Here is a 19,636-nt window from a genome sequence, read left to right on the forward strand (position 1 = left end):
TAAAATATTAGCGAGACAACTTACACCCACAGAAATCATGTTGATTCTTCTTCAGCAATACTTGTCCTTCTAAATGCTTGATCATTTTATATTTAATGTTTTCCACCAGTTTACCCTGAACAAACATTAAGCTAACTACTCTGTAATTTCCTGCATCCCTCCTGGCTCTCTTTTTAAAAATTAGTTTTACCCTGATTGCTTCCCAGTCCCCTGGTACAGAAGCTGATCTTAGGAACCAGGTAACTTTTGTTGTTGTTAAAAGAATAGTAATTTCCACATTTGAGTTCTTTAACAACTTGGGAGGTGAGAGAATCCCATGGTATGTTAACTTTTTAATTTGCTATTAAGGCCTAGAACTTTGTCTCTCGCCACCACTGTTGCGCTTAGTTCTTCCGACTCCCCTTCCTGAGGGAGTCAGCTCCAGCCCTGCGGTGAAAACGAAATGCAGATAATTGATTCAGCTTCTCTGCAACCTCCTCGCCTCCCGTTTAAGAGTAGGAATGAAAGTTGTGAGGTATCCCTTAGGGTGTTTTGTGGGGGGGGGGGTTGCATCCCTTTATTACCTGCTTGTGTTTCTTTTGCCGGAGTTTATGTTCCTTTTTGTGTTCTCATTTGGACAAGGCTTCTATTTTCTGAAGGGAGCCTTCTTGCCTCTCACAGCCTCCTTGCCTCTGCTCATCAGCCATTGCTTGGGCTTTCTTGCTGTGAGGGCATTATGGGTGCAAAGCAGGGATGGAGAACCTGAAGGCCACAAGCCCTTTTGGACACCTTTCCAGTTACCACATGCCTGTGGTAGGTGGAGCGATATAATTTTTTTCTCTTTGTAATGTAGATTGGCTTCTACACACGCCCCTCTTTATCCTCCACCCAGACACCAGAGTTCAAGAACATATTCTAGCCAGACAAAAACTCTCCTTGTGTGGCTGGGTAGGGAGCGTGGCCTGAGGAAAGTCCAGAGGGCTGGGTGGAAAGGTCTGGAGTGCCACACTCAGACCTGATGTTACCCATCCTGGTGTAAAGCATGTGCTCTACCACTAACTTGTGGCCTATTTCTTCCCCAGGGAGCTCAGAATACCCAACAAGGTATGATCATAGTCATGACAAAATACCAAGTTAGGAGGAGCTTGGTGCAGGACAAACACAGCAATAGCAAAGAGCTGATTTAAATCCACAAAGGCCTGGCCCTCCTCCTACTTTTGTCCCACCCCTGCAGCTGCTGGAAACTTTATGTAGGTCCTTTAGGTAAAGGTAAAGGGACCCCTGACCATTAGGTCCAGTCGTGGCCGACTTGGGGGTTGCAGCGCTCATCTCGCTTTATTGGCCAAGGGAGCCAGCGTACAGCTTTTGGGTTATGTGGCCAGCATAACTAAGCTGCTTCTGGCGAACCAGAACAGCGCACGGAAACGCCGTTTACCTTCCCGCCGGAGTGGTACCTATTTATCTACTTGCACTTTGACGTGCTTTCAAACTGCTAGGTAGGCAGGAGCAGGGACCGAGCAATGGGAGCTCACCCCGTTGCGGGGATTCGAACCGCTAACCTTCTGGTCAGCAAGTCCTAGGCTCTGTGGTTTAACCCACAGCGCCACCCATGTCCCATGTAGGTCCTTTACCACCTAGCAATAAGACAACTACTTAACAGGCTGTTGTCTAATAGGCATCACTAAATCTTCTCTAGGCAAGCAGGGATTAAATAACAAGCCTAGAAAAAATATCAAAGAGGCAACACCCTAGAAGGCTTTGCGGTTACTGGGCAGAGCAACCACAGCCTCAGCTCTGGATTGTTGTGCCATGGAAATGTATTTGACAACAACCTGTTTAGAACCAAAAAATAAGCTTGTTTTAGAATGGCAAATTCTATGCCCAACACAGGAAAGCAAAGCCCTGCCTGAAAAGTAGAGGTGTGCTATGGAAAGGGGTGGAGAAGGCCTTTCATGCTGCAAAGTTATAAAAAGCAGGCTCCTGCACAAAGAATCTATATGGAGAGTTTTCCTTAGGAAGTACTACCCTCCCCAACCCAGAAAGATCACAATCACAGACTCCAAAGGTGCCATTCTATTTTTTCCAAAAATGTACAGGTTACAGACAAAGAAGTTTCATGCTCCCACTATCAAAACAGACACCCCATAAATCCTATATCTCTCCCCACACCCAAGGCATCCTGAAATCAGCATGAATTTAGAGTTTTTTCTAGACTGCAGAGAGAAAACATGGCATCTATATATCAAGTCTTCCTCGACTGTGCTGGCTAGGGTTCATGGGAGCTGTCTAAAACGTCTGGAGGGCATCAGGTTAGGGAAGGGTGTCCTACATGTAGCAAACATAGAGCTAGATCTAATTTAACCTCCAGTGAATTACATCTCCCTCCTGCCTCCCTCCCTGCAGTCCCTGCAGCTGTCTCACCTATGGAATCAACCAGTCACTTCTCTCTCATGGGAGAAAAAAATCTCTTATTCTTTAATAACTATTGTTTTTTCCTACCACATTAAAACACATCTGAAAGTCAGACACCATGAGAAAAGTGTGATTCCCTTAATGAGCCACTCATTTACACAGTAAGAAATGGAACCAGTTACCTTCAGATCCCCCAAAGTTGCCAGTCCTGCACTCACAGTTCCATGTAACTGCAAAGCTATTTATTCTACCACCCCAGCAAATCCATACATAGATATAACCTTCCGTAGAACGTGAGCATACAGCATTTTGAAATTTCAGTTCCTGCCAAATGACAGCATGCACACAGCACAGTCCTTTTACAGGACAAACTTGAATCACTTGTATGGGGAGAGACATACACGCACTATAACCAGTAAATCTGTTGTTTAGTTCCAGAAACAGGACGAAGGGTTAGTAACTCCTAAACCAACACAGCAAGGGAGAAGCGCTCTGGCACTATCCCAAAGCATTACTTGTATCCATGCTGGTATTTTTACAACCACAGTTTCATTTAAAACTTGGGCTAACGGTGAAAAGGATCGTACCCAGGATGATCTAAAGCCATGGTTGGGATGTTGTAAGTTCATTCAAGTTACTCCTTTAAGCTAACCACTCCATGCCGTTATAAACAGCTCACACCTTCAGTAGCCTGCTTCTGAATACTGCATGAGACCAGGGAAGAGAACTCAATTCTCTCTACTGCGTGCCCCCCCTGCCAGAATACTAGGCTCCCTGACAATGACGTTTCTCGAGAAAGAAAAGCAGGGTAGGGAGAGAACCACAAGGTACCACTTGGGCCCGGGAGAATGGAGAGTTCTGAAGTGCCATGCCGTGTTTTGGAACTTCAACAAAGGCCTGTTTTCTGTGCAAAGGCTCCTCTTCTTGAATGTGGTTCATGGTTCAAACTGCTAGTCAAAGGGGAGGGACAGCGTCCATGGCAAGAGGGCTATGTGGTGGACATGATGCCACTTTTCTCGCTCTTCACCTTCAAGAATTCAGCCATGCTGGAGAAGTACTTCTGGTTTGCTTCGGCTACCTTCTTCTCAGCCGCCTGAGGGTTCACAATCTCCAGACCCTGGAAACAAGAGGAGGGGGGAGGTGAATGTGAGAGAGGGAGGCTATTTTTTTTTTTTAATGCAGAGTCCAGAGATCTTGCTGCCTCTAGAAAGTAGGAGAGGCGCTGAATTACAACAACACACGCCCGCCAAATCTCCAGCTTCTACGCCTTGGACAGAAGTAAATTGCTTGGTGTGCTCCTAGTTGGTGGAACGCTTTCCCAAGAGAAACCTGCCTAGCACCATTGTTGTATTTTAAGTGCAAGGCAAAAGACATTGTTATTTACCCAGCCTTCAGTTTTTCACTGGGAGGGTAGTTAGCTATGTCCAGGGCCATTTTTGCACTCATCCATGCGGTGGGTACGATTTCTTCCTTGAAATAAATTTACAGTACTGTATTTAATTTTTTCTGTATTGCTGTTTTTATATCTGGCTTTAAAGTCCTGGCCCTTTCTGTTTTTACTGAGACACCTTAGTGCGAAAAAAACCCCTAATGTTGTTGTTATTATTATAATAATACAATAACAACAGCCGATATTGCACACATGAGCTTATAATCTTTCCTCCTCAAGTGCTGCAAGCAGAACAGTGAGGGTGGGGAGACAGAGAGTTATTAGGGTTTCAGCCAAGAAAAATGTATTATAGCATTCTATAAGCCTCATTTTAAAAAAAAGCTACAGCAAACAAAAAGGTATTTAAGAACCAAAAAACCCTGCTGGATCAGAGGAAAGAAACATAGCCCAACATCCTTTTCCCAGTGTAGCCATCCCGATGCTCCTCTGGGAAGTCCCAAGCAGGACATGAGCACAACAGCACTCCCCACAAAGGTTCTTCTTTCATCCATTGGACTTCTCAGCATCCTTGCCAGGCACACACTCAGTTCTCCAAAACTCCTAGAGCCCAGCACACCCAGCTCTTTGTACACTCAGCCCCCATCAGTGCCACTTACAGGTAATTCAAGGAATGCAGAGCCAAGCGCGGTGCTTACCTGCAGCGGAGTGAAGGCCACGCTGGATGCAGTGCCAGAGGAGCGGTCCCGGATGGTGGACTTCCCTCCATACACCATGCTCTGCTTCTGGAGAGTGCGCTGGTTGGGAGGACAAATGCAAAAAGGCACGGGTGTTAGGCCTTTCATAGAGGAGGCAGTGAAAAGAGAGGGAAATGATGCTAAAGCACAGGGCAGGGGAACAACCAAATGGCTGGCTGTCCAAAGGCACGCCCTTCATTTGTTACCTTCCCTAGTACCAAAAAGCATGTCAAACGCATGTAACACTCATATCCTGCCCTCCCTGGCTTGGTAGCTGCTCCAGTAGCCCTGGCACATTCTTTCTCCAATCACAGAGAAAACCTAGTGTGGTGCCCTTCACCTCAACGTTAAAAAGCCACTTGGAACAGGGAAATTGCCTACCCTTATCAGAGACTAATGGCCAGCAATGTGACCATAGAATTAGTCTAATTCTGTGCCTGCTGAAGCTCTCAAGGGCTGCTCCACACGGAGCTTGTTGGCCTGGGAGTATTTTCTGAGCGCTCTGAGTAACAATAGGACATACATGCTCGGCATAATTACACTACAGTAAGAGCTCTGATCTGGTTGCTCAGTGTAGCTGTTTGCCGAAACCTCAAGAGGACAATGTGATGCTGCCTTCAGGAATGAACAGCCCCTGCCCAGGTCCAGAGGCTTTGAAATACAGCCTTGATGGACCCAGTCATAAGATGATTTACAGCTCCCGACACTCCACATCCAGTCCCCATTTCCTTACTTGCAGCGTCTTTGAGATGCGGGCCTTCGTGGCCTCGTTGACTTGCGTCTGCCGGACTCGGCCACTGCCTGACTTCCCCAGGTGGCCCAGACTGAAACCAAGGTCTTCCTGGTAAGCATCTTCTTCAATCTAGCAAAGGTGTGGAGAGAAGAAGCATAGCACAGAGAAGAAAAGGCCAAGTTTGGATTAGATAGTACAGGACCGATGACCAAGTTGACAGTTTCAATGAGAATGCAACCCCTTCCCTTTTGTATTTTTTTAAAAAAAATTTTTTGCCCAAGTGGCTCAGTAAAGTAAAAAGTAAATTTCCTTTTTTATTTTTAGCCTATAGATCCAAAAGACAACCCCACCACTAATCCTGCAATCTAGGAAGAGGCAAATTGGTCCCTATATTTATATCCAAACTTTCTTCCAAGGTGGCAAAGTTGACATAAATGGTTCCCTCCCTCCATCATCACTTTATTCCCACAAGTAGCCTGTTGTAGGGTGATTGGCACAAGGTCATCTGATGCACTTTATGGCTGAGCGAGGATCTGAATCCTGGCCTGAGTCCAGCACTCTGATCACTACATGAGAGCGACTCTCCCTGGCCACAAAGGTAATTGTGTGCCAAGGTGAGCCTCCCTGAAATGGCCTGGGTTGGGTCACATGCAAGTACATCCGAAGCAGAGGGGCCATATAACACATAACCGCCACCCAAACTTAAATATTCCTGCATATAGATGTGGGCAGACGTGCAGCTTCTGTACACAGCAAAATGCACATATGGCTTGTCAAGTTAAATGCTTTGTATTACTTGGAAGTGCTTATTTTACATAAAATGTAAATCAACCTGGAGATCCCTGCCCCGCAAAAGATTTATGTTACTTCCCCCATTCCACTGTACCAGTTAAAAAGGCACAGTTGGGGAAAAGAGTCTGAACTGAGTCCGAAACTCCTGGTTTCTACTCCTGCCCTCCTGAGGGATTAGACAGCCAACACCCAAAGACCCAGAGAAATCCTACACAAGGAGACTATGCAGGACTCCTTACCTCTCCAAAGCTCATCCTGTTTGCCTGCTTCCGGATTTCCGTTAGACCGAGACGCTCCTTCATCTTGCGATATCTGAAGGAGCAAGGAAAAGCACTTTTAAGATTGACAGCTGAGAACTGAATGATGCCAGGACAGAGTGCTGCTGCCAAGAATGAAAGCAGTGTTTGGCATAAAAACAAATTCAGACAGGAGACGGAGGGCTGAAATGCCAGGATTCCTGGGTTCATCTCAATGAGACACTCAAGTTTACGGAATTCTGATACAACCTGACCTGACCCTCTCCTACCTCCATTAATGTGGAAGTCAAAACTTTCTTATACTCAACACCTCCCAAATATTCTGGCACAATTCTGGGCTCAAGAAACATACCAGTGACTGTATTATGAGGAAAAATAAGTTTTAAAACTAATGTTTTGAAAAAGCAAAATGAATTGTTACATTAAAATATTTTTTCCATGAGAAAAGAATATTTGATGGAAAAGATAAAATGCCATTATTCTGGTTTGATTTTAACGGGTGTGTATATATTAAAAGTAGATCCGGGATTCCCTAATACAGTCATACCTTGGATCTCAAACACCTTGGCTCCCAAACAATTGAAACCCAGAAGTGAGTGTTCCGGTTTTTGAACAATTTTTGGAAGCCGAACATCTGGCGCGGCTTCCGACTGGCTGCAGGAGTTTCCTGCAGCCAATCAGAAGCCACACTTTGGTTTCTGAATGTTTTGGAAATCGAACGGACTTCCAGAACAGATTCTGTTTGACTTCCGAGGTACAACTGTACTTATTTCCTAGCACGCTTAACACCACCCTCCTAGCTGCCACAGCCAGCTCAGCCAGGTCTGACTCCCACCCTGCCCCTGCCGCAAGACATCTCTTCAATTCTCTCCCCCGCACCTGCGTCCTCCACGTTTCTTCCTTTGTCCATCCAAGGGTGCTGGCAGTGGCTTCACTTGCTTGACAGGAGGTGGCTCCTGCCACTTGTCAAATTTCCTTTCAATTTCCTCCTTGAGGTCATAGCCAACCTGAATGGTAGCAGAAGGATAAAAGAGCAAAAAGTGCTTACAAAGCAGCCACCCCCTTGGGACCCTCCGTTATGCCTCTCACACCAGCCACTCCCCCGGGATCCCGGAGCTTTTGCCTTGTACCACATACCTTCCCTTCAGAGCTCTCGTGAAAGCTGTCCACACGCGCTGCCAGCGTGCATTTTGCTGATACCAAGCGAGCTGCCTTCCTTCGCAAGTCCTGCAAGGAAGGAATCAAAGGCACATGTTGGCTGGTTGCTGTTAGGAAACTCATGCACCAACTCAACAGAAAAAGGAGGAGGGGCACACACACACACACACACACCCCTACCGGAGGCAACGACTGTACAATGTCGCTGTGATAGATGTAGCCAGTGTGAGGCAGCACCGAAGTGCTGGAAAATCCAGACAGAGTCTTCCTCTGGGCCCCCAGAAGCATGATGTTGCAGGCTGGCATCTTGGAGAGGTTTGTGAGGCCACCGGCAATGCCTTGAGAGAAGGGAGGGCAATATAGAATGAATGCTAGTTGTGGGACCAAGGGCCAAGGTGATTCGGGGTTTTTGATCAGCCAAACCATGGCTTCTCCCTGGCCTATTGGGATTTGTGAACAAAGTTCTTCTCTTTGTGTGCAAGGAGAGCTCTTTACTGTTCCTGGCCACAGAGACCTGCCAGAACTGATCATACATGAACAACATGACAGATGCTGCTAGATTTCTTGGACCGTTTAATTCATGGCTTCAAGCTTATAATTTTTTACATGAACGCTCCACTGTTCTTTTGTGAAATACTTCGGCAGTCTTTGGATTTGGAAAGATGAATTGTAAAAATTAAATAATTTCCCCATAGCATTCAATCGGGATGGGTGTTTGACCCTTTCAGAGGGAAGGCTTTACATTCCTTTTGGAGACTAGGGACCTTTGTGTCCCTCTCTGCCAATGACAGACTTACTTATACATCCAACTAAATTACACTAGAATAGACCCATTTACATTAAAGGATTTAAGCTAGTCACATCCATCAATTTCAATGAATCTGCTCCAATTCTGATACAATCCCAAGTTTCCATATTCTGATACGCAAGGACCCAAGCCCACAGAGCTCCACTGAGAGTCTCACCCATTATTTTAGCAGCAGTGGAGGCTCCCACAATGATGGACAAGTTGGGGGCGATGAAGGACATGCGGGACTCCACATACTCGTAGATGCGGTGTTTAGACTGGTTCAGCTCCAGGGCCATGTCGCAGGCCTCCTCAATGCGCTCCAATTCTTCCTCAGTTAACTGTTGCCTGCAGCAGGAGAGAGGCAACGCTTGAGGCCGAGATACCTAGGTCACCAGGTCTGGTTCACTATATCTGCACCATCACTCCATGCCAAGAGTGTGGCATTTGTTTCAAAGCTCTCAGGACCACCCTATATGTTAATATTCTATCTCTGAACATGGATCCTTACGTAGCCAAAAATGGCACAATCCACATACACAAAATGGGAGATATCTGTAGATGTTGAGAGCCCCCCAGTTTGTAGTCATACAGCAAAATTGTTGGAAAGCCCAAAGGCAGGGGAGCCCCAAAACCAGCCCTATAAAGACAGAGCATGCTCAGTGGTCATGGAATGCTGGCTAACAGTTGAGGATGGGGAACAGATGGCTGGAAACCTGAATGGGAGCAATTCGAACTGCAATGTTTTGCTGCAGGTCCCTCTTGCGTATTTTGATCTGCAACCCCACACTCTCTCTCCACCAGCATATGTAAGCCGTGAGTCATCAATAAGTTAACTCATACCATTTATCATGTGATCTGGCGGGTGCCTCCTGTCTCTTCATGTGAGAAGACAGACCGTAATTGTCTGAAGGCCACTCTCTTGACAACCAAGCAGTGACCTAAAAGCCACACTCTCTCATCCGAAATCTATTCTGTTTGCTAAACTCCCATAAAGGGAAAACTGCCATGATTCTGGGCCTGCTCTATAGACGGTGGAACAAGTGGTACAGTAGACTGTAGTACTCCATACTGCCAGAGATGAGATATTATTTTTCAATGTTCCCCTATATATCAAGAGAAATCTGTAAAGGGAGGAAAAAGCACTAGCACATCAAGGGGGAAAGGGCTAAGCTAGACACTCTCCATTCAACATAGGAGTATTCTTCTTACAGGAAATTTTGGAAAGTAATTCCCCCACCTGCAGCCTGGAATGGTACAGTCCACCTTACACCCTTCAGCACCATTTGCAAATTCAGTCTATATCCCTCTCCCAGTCCAGATGCCCACCAATCTCCCATACCCTCCCAAAAACCTCCTCTTTTTCCTGTGCAGAGCCTTACCCCTGAGTAGTGGATGCGGTGACACTGACCACCATGATTGTAGCGTTGGTGAGGATCTGTTGAAGATTCTCATTGTTCTTGCATTTGTCCAAGCTGTTTCCTAGTTCCTGCAAGGTTCAAATGTTTTAAAACAGAAGTTAGCCATTGAAGAAGACAGAAAGCACATCCCTGAAAAGCACAGGTGGGAGGCACTGTAATCATGTTTAACTGAAATCCCAAACTTATTTAGAGAATTCTGGTCTCAGATCCAGGTTTTGTTCGTTACTGAGAAGGACCAAAGCTGCTCGTGGGTCAGTTCTAATTTGCGCCAGCAATTCTAGGAACGATTTGTGGACCACATGAATATTCTTTTCCTCCAAGGGTGGAATATTTGGGGATCTTCCCCCAGCCCTCCACACACACAATCCTCATTTTTCCTAACCTGGAAGCTAGTTTAAGACTGAGCAATAACAACTTCTCAAAAGCAGCCATGTGAACTTCCCAGCAGGATAAATATTTGAACACAGCTCATCTGCTAGCTCTACCCACCACACCTTTTAGGTTCAAGATTGATTATGGCATATTAAAACCATGAATTAACTGTGGACCTGAAGAATACTCAAGAGATTTTCAGTCACCATGGTTTTGTGAATAGTCAGTATTACCGTGTGTTTATTTACCACATTTTTCCGTGTATAACACGCCCTCGTGTATAAGACACCCCCTATTTTGGGGGACGCAAAATTGAGAAAATGGGCAGAAACTGCCCTGAGTTGTTGAGCTTTTTTTAGGGGGAATTGTCGAAAATTGCTCGCCCACATAACCTACGCTGCCACTCGCATGCATCGTAAAAGCCACTATCGTCTGTCCCCGCGCTGGCAAAAGCTGCCAATAGCCCACCCTAGTGCCGCAGTGGCAGCCAATCAACAACAGCCATTGCCACAGCCACCAATAACACGAAAAATACCCGCAGACAATCTCCAGCTCACAGCAGCAATCGATCCCCCATCCCCCCTATGCACAATCCATGTATAAGACCCCCAATTTTTAACTTAATTTTTGAATTAAAAAAGGTTGTCTTATACACGGAAAACTACAGTATGTATTATCTGAGTTACAATCTTAATAGCCATTTGAACATAGAGCACCTCCACTAAATAAGTGCCAAAAGTTATATGAGGGTTGGGCTAGTCATCGATGCAAATGTAAAGAACTGACTTTGTGAAGTTCAAGACACAGACAGACACAATACCTTGACAGTCCGGATGTAGTCCAGTGCATTTGGAACAAGGGATTCTAGTTCAGGAAACCGCTTGGAGTACTTGTCTCGAATGAACTTGTGAATAATATCTGAAAAGAGAAAGGCAAAGACGACCTTTTACGAAACAGACAGAAACGCAGAGCGCCATAACACTAGTGAGAATAAAAGTAGGCCTCCCAGAATATACTAGCTCAGAGACATTTTAATGCTGAGCCGTATAGCCTATTCAGAGATTGGCCAGCCTGAACTTTTTCTCCTGCCCAAGAAAGAAAGTGCTCTTATCAAAACAGTCCCTGTTCTACTGTGACACCAACACACAAATGTCCTTTGCATCCCGAAACTCCTGTGATGGTTTGTCTGGCCAGTATGTGCCCTTCTATTTACTAGATCGCACCCCTTGCTCCAATGAAGCCAGCCTTTCCCAATCTCACTACTTCCCTAACTCATCATCTGCCACCCACACAGGGTAGCAGCTACTGTATTGTTTTCAAAGCCTTCTCAACCTCCCTCACCCCAAACGAGTGGCTAAGGTTTGCACTTACTTAGCTCGTTCTCAATCTCCACTGTGAGGTTATTGGCATCCACAATGACTCTGTATTCGGGAGCAGCCTCTACTGGACCTAGAACTAGTAAGAAATGAACATGCAAAGTCAAAATCCATACAGGGCACCTCACTATAAGGTGACGGAGATGGACATATGGGTACATTAGCTCTGTACTGCAGGACAAGGAAGTCCTGTAGCAGACTCTATACTGCAGGAATCAGATTGGGTGATGTGTGCATACACATCTGCTGGGTGACCTCTTTTCCAAAGGAAATCTCAGCCAGAGACTCTCAGTACCTTCAGATGCTTTGGGCTGTTTGCTGATGTATTCCTCAATCTTCAGCAGGATTTCAGCAAACTGCACAAGAGAAAAAACAAAAAGTTGAGTCTTACTTTTTGAAGAGGGTACCTTTAAAGGGTTAACTTCCCCAGACTACACCCAAAAAGGAAAAGACAGTTTATAGAACCATTGGACCCCAGGTTGAACACTATTTTGAAAACCATCGCTTCTATACATATTGGCCCGGCAGCCAAGCTCATTTTCTCTCACCGTCTTACTGTCCCAGAGCTTGGCAATACTCTTGACTGAATCAGTTGCCAGATCCACTTGCATTTCCTCCTGGACATCCTCAATGGGAGGCTCGTCCTCTTCATCTGCAAAGCTGCCATCCTCCTCTTCTGCTGCCTCTTCGAGGTCAGCCAAAAGCTCATCCGCCAAAGACATGATGGATCAGGCTGCAAAGGAGAAAAAGGGAGGAACACAGGAGAAAACCATAATAAGTGACATAAATATCCAGAGTCTTATTGATCTGTTATTTCCCGCAGTACTAGACCAGGAGAAATTCTAACCACTATCTAACCCAAGGGTAGCCAACACAGTGCCCTCCAAAGGTTGTAAACTGTAACTCCAATCATTCCCACTCATTAGCGAAGCTGGCTGGGGCTGAAGGCAGGTGAGGTCCAACAGACTGCTGGAGGCCACCACACTGATCTAATACAGTGGTACCTCGGGTTACATACGCTTCAGGTTATAGACTCTGTTAAGCCAGAAATAGTGCTTCAGGTTAAGAACTTTGCTTCAGGATGAGAACAGAAATCGTGCTCCGGTGGTGTGGCAGAAGCAGGAGGCCCCATTAGCTAAAGTAGTGCTTCAGGTTAAGAACAGTTTCAGGTTAAGTATGGACCTCTGGAACGAATTAAGTACTTAACCTGAGGTACCACTGTACAACACTTATGAGGTAGCAGCAACCTCCAGAAAGCCACACACAGTTGCTAGACACCCATCAACACAAGATCCAGATCCACTGTGCCCCTCAGTTGAAATGTGTCCTTTTCTTAGTCCCCTTTCCAAAAACATCTCTCCCTTTCCACAAATACAGGTGCTCCATCGGAACCCCTTTCAATTTAAGAGACCTCGAGTTAGCTCTTCAGTTTCCAATTCACCCATCTTTTGCCTTATAGAGATTTTTTAAAAAAAATCTGAATCGGATTTCAGCATCATTTCACAATAAGCATAAATACTGAGGTACCATGTCAGTCACCAAAATTCTTCCCTCCAGGTATCTCAACCAAACATCCAAGTTTCTAATTTCTCTTACTCTAAGGGCTACATCGCCTTTGCCCATATTCCACCACTACAAGGACAGGCTTCTCTCTGGTTTCAGAAACTCTTACAGTGAAAAATTAACCATGCCTATGCAGAAGTACCGTGAGTCCTACTGGGTTCAATGGGGCTTAATTCCAGGTAAGTAGGACTGCAGCCTTATTTAGTACCCCATCAAACAGAGAGCAAGTCCTGTGGCAATGGAAGCACACGCCAGGAAGTCTTAGTTTCAAGTCTCAGCTCTAATGTGAACTTGTGTGGTTGCTTTAAGAAAAGATCCATCTCAGAGTTCTCATCTGCCAATGTAAACCTACTTTGCAGGAATTAGCATAATCTTGGAAGCCTACTGCAGCATCTAAAAGGTTAATAAATTTATTGTGACATACATTAGATACACAATGAAATGCTTATAATCTGTTAACAAAGTATACATTCTCAAACACAGGATACAGACAGAAGAGGCAGTGTAGCTATAGCATTAAAAAGTGCCAGAAGTGTCCTCAATGGAAGAAATATGTGTTCCATGACTATGCAGAACACAAATGAAAAACAAGATACTGTCCAAACAGCAAAAGATTCAACTAGAAGGAAGAGCCATGACGTATTCCCAACCGATAAGAGTATGGAAGAGAGTAATATTTTTGTTATTTCTACTGTATTATTTCTTATTTTTTTATTATTATTATTATTGCTACCACCACCAGGATAGGCCAAACCCATGTAATCTGAGAGCCACTGTAGTGTAGTGACTGGGGAGACCAAGATTCAGATGTCTGCTAAGCAACCAAGTTACTGGACGATTTGAGGATAGTGGTTATCACTGAGCTTGACCTCCCTCACGGGACCCTGAGCTTCTCAGGGGAAAGGCAGCACAAGTGATGCAGCAAACAGACAGACAGACAGACAAACCTCTCCACCCTTCTCCACCTTTACTGCAACCACCGCGAAATCTCAATCTACAGCGCAATCCTCACCGCGTTTGCGCAGGAGGAAGTCCTGTTGACTTCCATGGTGCTTACTCCTAGGTAAACGGGGTTAGGTTTGCAGCAATACTGAAGCGTCTCTCTCTCGCTGCCCGCCCCCAAACCTTACACTTCTCTTTACCCCTTAGGAAACCAAAGGCCAGGGCTCCTTTTTTGGTTGCTCCCCGGTTAACCTCTTCCTCCCTCCTTCCCTTCATTCCCTCCTCACCTTCTTTTTCTTTCTTCCACTCCTCCGCCGCACAAACGAACTCCTCACGTTCCCTCTTTCAGTCTCACAAAAAGTACGTCATGCACCGGGCGCCCTTGGTGTCGTCATCAACGAGCGCCTTCGCTCCGCAGGATACTAAAACGGATAGAGAAAGAGAAAAAGGAGAGGTCACGAAGAGAGTTCGCGTTCAGCTTCAGCCCAAGCGCCGCCATATGCGTGGCACCAACCTAGGCCAGAGTTGGGGTGCCGTTCTAACTTATGTCTCTATGGCATTGCCTATTGCGCCGTCTCTTCGCACTGGGTGACCCACGCATATGACATGGGGAGCCGGAAGTGTCTTTAGGGTTTCGAGTCAATTTCCTTTGAAATACAGTACTATTTATGGCAGCACCCCAACCGTAGGTTTCTGATACGCTATGCTGAACTATGTCACTATGTCAACTGACGCTTCCGTCAGTTTTTTGTAATTTTTCCTCTGACTTACCTATTGGTCATAGAGCTAAGAGAAAGGCAAAGAATCCCCAACGGCAGCTTTCGATTTTTACCGGAAGTTTAGACTGTGAGTTACTCTATTTTTCCTATCTCTAAGGCCACGACGCATCCAAACGCGTGATGACGCAACCGTACTTCACCGCGCCAAGTGATCCAGTCCCCTACCGGGGAAACGGCGACAGGGACGCGACCACTGTTTACGCTAACACGGCGCGACGAAACGCTAGGACATTCCACAGCGGGCTCTTCTGCAATACGTAATAAGCGCGCGACACCTTCTCTTCTACCCTGGTTCACTGTAGCCGAGACGTCTCGGTAACTCAAACGCTTTTGTTGTGGGGTTACGTCACCGGTAAGCGACCGTCCATCCCATTATCCTCATTGAAGGGTTGCTCATTTCGCCTGTAGGACTGGAAGGGTTAAGGTACGTCTGATGTGCTAGGAAATCCCATTGCAAAAGGACTCGGGCAAATTAAAATCGCCAATTGCCATCCTCCTCCTTATTGGCTCTGGAGCCTTCTTTCCTTGGAGGTTCGCCAGAAGCAGAGCCTGAGCTCCCTTAATTGAAGTCGAGGTGCTAGAACCAAGTTTTATTCAGCTTCTTTTAAGCCTGTTCATGTACTGCATTGCAGTCTTTTCTGAACCATAGAGATGGATAAACGCGGAAAATAGTATGACCAAAGTATCTTGTATTCTCTGAATAACAGGAACAGTTGTATCTGTTTTCTGGCAGGTATTCGCCTTTGCCTGGACTTAACCATCCAGGGTCCCTTACCTTTTACATTTACTTTCTGGCAGTATATTGGACATTGTGAATAATACATTTTTATTTTTGGTGGGACACCTACTCATAAAATGGATTGTGGCAACAGCAAATGGCACAGTGTCTACCCATTTAGAGGACATGCTGTTTCTCCTACTTGGAAATTAGAAATCTCAATATTTTATGGGTTGATGAAATGATTTTTTAAAGGAACTTTAGTATGTAAGGAAAATTTAAACTTCTGAAAATTTGAGTATTTTTGGAGATTGTTTAGGAATATAGATTATAGAACATTTAAATACAAATTTGTGCATCCACAGAGAGCTGTAAGAAAATATATTTCACCGTTTGCTTTTTTAAAAAAAATTGCAGGTGGATTATGCTCCCAAGCCCATAATAGTGGCTGCCCCTTTGGTCATCTCTTGTGATACTAATACCCTTTTCCTTGTTAATCAGCAGTGTGGAGCCTGTGGCCCTTCAGATGTTGCTGGACTGGAACTCCCATCTTACGCAGCCAGAATGACCAATGGCCAGGGAAGATGGGAATTGTCATCCAGCAACTTCTGGAGGATCACAGGTTCCCCATCCTTGTTGTAAATGTACCTGTTTCCTGTCTCACATAACATAGGAAATTGGGGTGTAAAGGGAATGTAGCTTTTTGAGTACCACCATTAGATCTTCAGATTGGGGAGGAGAATGGTTAATATTGGTTAGTATGTCAGTTTCTTTCTCTTTAAATCTCCAGAACGCAATCATGGCTGGTGTGGGCTTTGAAGAATTCTCTGTGCCCCCTGGATCAGAGCTGGCACTGCCTCCTCTTTTTGGTGGCAATATCCTCGAGAGTGAACTGGAGACAGAGGTGGAGTTTGCCGATGGTGGAATACCAGAAGAGGAGGAGGAAGAGGGGGCATTGAGGCAGCAGGAAATGACACGGCGCAAATGCCAGGCTCTTGCTCGGCGCTGCAAGGAGTTAGAGCAGGTAAATGATTGGCTGAAGAGGGGGAATCATTTTAATACACCAGTTGGAAAAAATTAACAAACAGCTGCCACAGTGGGTTGAGCTCTGCTTTGACTTCAGGTATGAGCTCATGGAGCTGCCTTTTTATTCATTTATGTAGCCCAGGACTGTCTGCTCTCATTGTCAGGAGCTCTCATTCTTTCCCAGCCAGGGACTGGACCTGGGACTTTCTGCTTGCCAAACATGTGCTCTGCCAAAGTATTTGGAAATCAGTGACACCTTGGGTACAAAGATCATCCAAAGATCACAGGGTGATTCACAACATAAAAGCACAAAATGAGAACACAAAATGCATAATAAAAGAAAAACAAACCAATAACCCCCTCCTACAAACACATTTGAAAGGTCATAGAATGTTAATCAGCCAAGTGCCTGATTATAGAGAAACATTATCACCTGGTACCTAAAGATATGTTATGAAAGTGCCAGATGAGCCTCCCTGGGAAGAGCACTCCACAAACAGGAAGCCACCACAGAAAAGGCCCATTCTCATGGAAGAGGCACACGAAGAAGGGCTTCAGATGGTGATCAGATGAAGATATTAAATATATTCCCAAGAATCCTCTGAGCAAAGTAAAACGAGACAAGCCCTAGCCCAATGTCCCCCAGCATCTTTGGGGGCTGAGTGGAGTTTTAAACTTGGGTCTGTACTCTACCCACTATGCCATACTAGCTGTGGACAAGAAGTAAGAGATTCTTGGCCATGGGATGGTAAACTGGACCAAAGGAAGACCCAAACAGTGACCAAGGAGAAGGGACCACTGGGTGGGTGAGTGGAATACAAGGCTGGGTGTGGGAGAGGCAAAATTCTGATGTATTCTGGTGACATTACCCACAAATACAGGTGAATGAGAGGATGTTAAACCGGCTGCATCAGGTCCAGAGAATAACACTGCGGCTTAAACAGGAGAGAAGGTATGTCTGGTAGTATGTCATGGGAGTGTGAGGGGTGGGGAGATTTAAATACCTTTCCCTGAACAAGGAGGGTCTATTAAATTTTCATGCTCAGCAGACAAATTCTCCATGAATTCATCAGATCCCTCATTTAGAGCCATCCAAACTGACAGCTGTTACTACATCTCATAACAGTGAATCATCTACATCAACAACACCTTGCAAAAGAACAGAGTTATTAAAGAGGATTAGTGGGGATGTCTTGTCTGCAGATTATCTTTGTAATAGACTCTTACTTCCCTTCAGGTTCCTCATGAGGGTTCTTGATTCTTATGGTGATGATTACAGGCAAGGCCACCTTGATATTGTCCTGGAGGTAAGAAATACACAGCTGGTCTAAGGAAATAAGGACATGTCCATGTTACCTTCTTATGGGTGGAAGGAATGTTAAGATGGAAGAGTTATAGCTGAATCATTTTCTCTGACTAGGATGAAGGTAGCCACAGCACTGATGCTCCAGCTCCTGGCAACACAGAGAATGAGCCCCCCGAGAAAGACACTCCCAGGTGTCTCTCGGGTCCTTTGCCTGCCCCAGAGGCTGAAAGCATCTCACCTACTGAGGGCCCCACCAGTAAGAAGCGGCGGCGCCACATGCGAGAGGAAAAGGAAGTGAGGTTACGCCGAGCAGCCCAAACGTTGCTTCCTATGGAAGAGTTTCCTGTGCAGGTACGGGAGAACATAAAGGCTTTCAACTTTGAGAATATATAGATGACCATACAAACTTAACCTACACACTACCTTTGGGGGTTAGGCGGGAAATGTGGCCAGATATAATGGTAGACAGGCATATTACTGGGTTATATATACTCCAGCCGTCGGCTACACAGAATCTGCTACCGTAATACAAATTCAGGATTTTGTCTTCTATTTTTAAACAAGCTTCTAGTCCTGCTGGTTTATCACACATAACAGTTTGAAAGCATCCCCTTTCTTCCCCCCTCACGCAGAGTGCTTCTGTTTGGCTTGAAACTGTGTTTTGGTTTTTGTGGCTGCAGATAAAGTCTGAAGAGGATTTCCAATGTGAGCAAGAGGATGTCCTCACTCCTGCCTGGCAGCAGTCTAGTCCTCAGGATAAGTTACTCCATTATTCAAAGTTCTCTAGCCCAGGGGCCTGTTCTGATTTCGACTGAGGCTGACCACTCACGAAGGAGACTCTATATGTATATCTGAACGTCAGTTGCCTCCCTCCTGGGTTAAAGAGGCCACTGCGCTGTCTGCTGATCAGTCATCTGGGGATGAATTTTGGACTGAAAGGAGCACAAGCACATTTTAAGAGCCAGCAAGAGATGGACTGTGGAACTCTCATCCACCTGGAGTGCACTTGATCTGAACTGACACTGTGCGGCTGAGGGGCAGGTGCTGGAAGACAAAATGGACTGCACTAACTTAACAAAACTTGAAAGCCAGTGTATTAATAGTGTTCAAGTCCATCTGCATTAGGGAGATGAATAGATTACGCTACCAATGTCCAAAAGCTTAAGCATGGGGTGGGAATGGGTATGTATGTAGAATTTGTATGTCTTACATGTCTTGGGCTGCACAATTTGTGAGTTCTGAAGGAGTTAAGTGATCTCTGACTGAGGCCGCATGGGTACCATATGTTTATAAGCATTTTTATGCCACTTTGAACAGTCTTGGCTTCCCCCAGAGAATCCTGGGGCCTGTAGTTTGGTAAGGCTGTTGAGTGTTTTTGGGAGCTCTCTATTCCCCTCCCAGAGCTACAATTCCCAAAATTCCCGGAGAAGAGGGATTTCTAAACCACCCTGGGAATAGTAGCTCTGTCAGGGGAATTGGGGTCTTTGGAGGAACCCACAACTGCCCCCAAAAGTGGCATAATACTGCTTTAAATGTACAACGCAGATTGAAAGTGGTGTGCAGGAGCTGGCTTCCATGCACTGTTCAAGAAAGGAAACAGAAGCAGCTGCTGTTTTGTGTGACAAATGTTCTCAGTGAATGAGGAGTCTTCTTACAGCTGTGAGAGCACTCTGCTGCTTTGCTTTCCAAGCCCAAGATTTTTATGAGCATCTTAACCATGAGGCACAATATATTAAAGCCAATTCTGTACTAAAAACAGTAGACTCCTACAACATGTGCAAATTATGCAAGATTAGCAAATTTGTCAAGTGTTTGCTTATTTTCTCTGCCAGTCAGAAAGAGCAAGGCACTAAATTCCCCTCCCCCATTCTTTTCCGAAGCCATAAAGAGT

At 45.4% G+C, this 19,636-nt stretch overlaps 2 protein-coding genes across 3 annotated transcripts; one reads left to right on the forward strand and one right to left on the reverse strand.

Annotated features, from left to right (window-relative positions):
* Positions 1–2,037: 2,037 nt before the first annotated feature.
* Positions 2,038–14,351, reverse strand: PRPF31 (pre-mRNA processing factor 31). Its single transcript, XM_080977811.1, has 14 exons — positions 14,204–14,351; positions 11,960–12,144; positions 11,707–11,767; positions 11,407–11,490; positions 10,856–10,953; positions 9,625–9,731; positions 8,421–8,590; positions 7,636–7,793; positions 7,435–7,524; positions 7,177–7,304; positions 6,280–6,352; positions 5,249–5,377; positions 4,477–4,575; positions 2,038–3,508 (listed from the first exon to the last, which is right to left on the reverse strand). Exons 2-14 carry the CDS (start codon positions 12,131–12,133, stop codon positions 3,380–3,382), a joined length of 1,500 nt encoding a protein of 499 aa, XP_080833937.1. The 5' UTR covers positions 12,134–12,144; positions 14,204–14,351; the 3' UTR covers positions 2,038–3,379.
* A 373-nt stretch (positions 14,352–14,724) lies between these two features.
* On the forward strand, positions 14,725–19,501 carry TFPT (TCF3 fusion partner). 2 transcript variants are annotated; one of them, XM_080977812.1, is made up of 6 exons: positions 14,725–15,119; positions 16,204–16,437; positions 17,321–17,391; positions 17,677–17,746; positions 17,860–18,096; positions 18,426–19,501. In XM_080977812.1, the coding sequence occupies exons 2-6, from the start codon at positions 16,213–16,215 to the stop codon at positions 18,558–18,560; spliced, it is 738 nt and encodes a 245-aa protein (XP_080833938.1). In that variant the 5' UTR covers positions 14,725–15,119; positions 16,204–16,212; the 3' UTR covers positions 18,561–19,501. The 2 variants fall into 2 exon arrangements, with proteins under 2 accessions (XP_080833938.1, XP_080833939.1); XM_080977813.1 differs by having other exon boundaries at positions 14,725–15,047.
* The last annotated feature ends 135 nt before the right edge of the window (positions 19,502–19,636 follow it).

Source organism: Podarcis pityusensis (genome assembly GCF_964106645.2).
Source record: "Podarcis pityusensis genome assembly, chromosome: 13".
NCBI lineage: Eukaryota > Metazoa > Chordata > Lepidosauria > Squamata > Lacertidae > Podarcis > Podarcis pityusensis.

What these genes read in the sequence shown, in the direction of transcription:
- PRPF31 (XM_080977811.1), bottom strand. Translation starts at nt 12,133, where the DNA reads ATGTCTTTGGCGGATGAGCTTTTGGCTGACCTCGAAGAGGCAGCAGAA. An exon ending in ACAGGATGAGCTTTGGAGAG is followed by an intron (nt 5,378 to 6,279) that starts GTAAGGAGTCCT and finishes CACCTTTGCTAG; the next exon opens with ATTGAAGAAGATGCTTACCA. An exon ending in GCATCTCAAAGACGCTGCAA is followed by an intron (nt 4,576 to 5,248) that starts GTAAGGAAATGG and finishes CCTCCCAACCAG; the next exon opens with CGCACTCTCCAGAAGCAGAG.
- TFPT (XM_080977812.1), top strand. Translation starts at nt 16,213, where the DNA reads ATGGCTGGTGTGGGCTTTGAAGAATTCTCTGTGCCCCCTGGATCAGAG. An exon ending in GCTGCAAGGAGTTAGAGCAG is followed by an intron (nt 16,438 to 17,320) that starts GTAAATGATTGG and finishes CCACAAATACAG; the next exon opens with GTGAATGAGAGGATGTTAAA. An exon ending in CGGCTTAAACAGGAGAGAAG is followed by an intron (nt 17,392 to 17,676) that starts GTATGTCTGGTA and finishes ACTTCCCTTCAG; the next exon opens with GTTCCTCATGAGGGTTCTTG.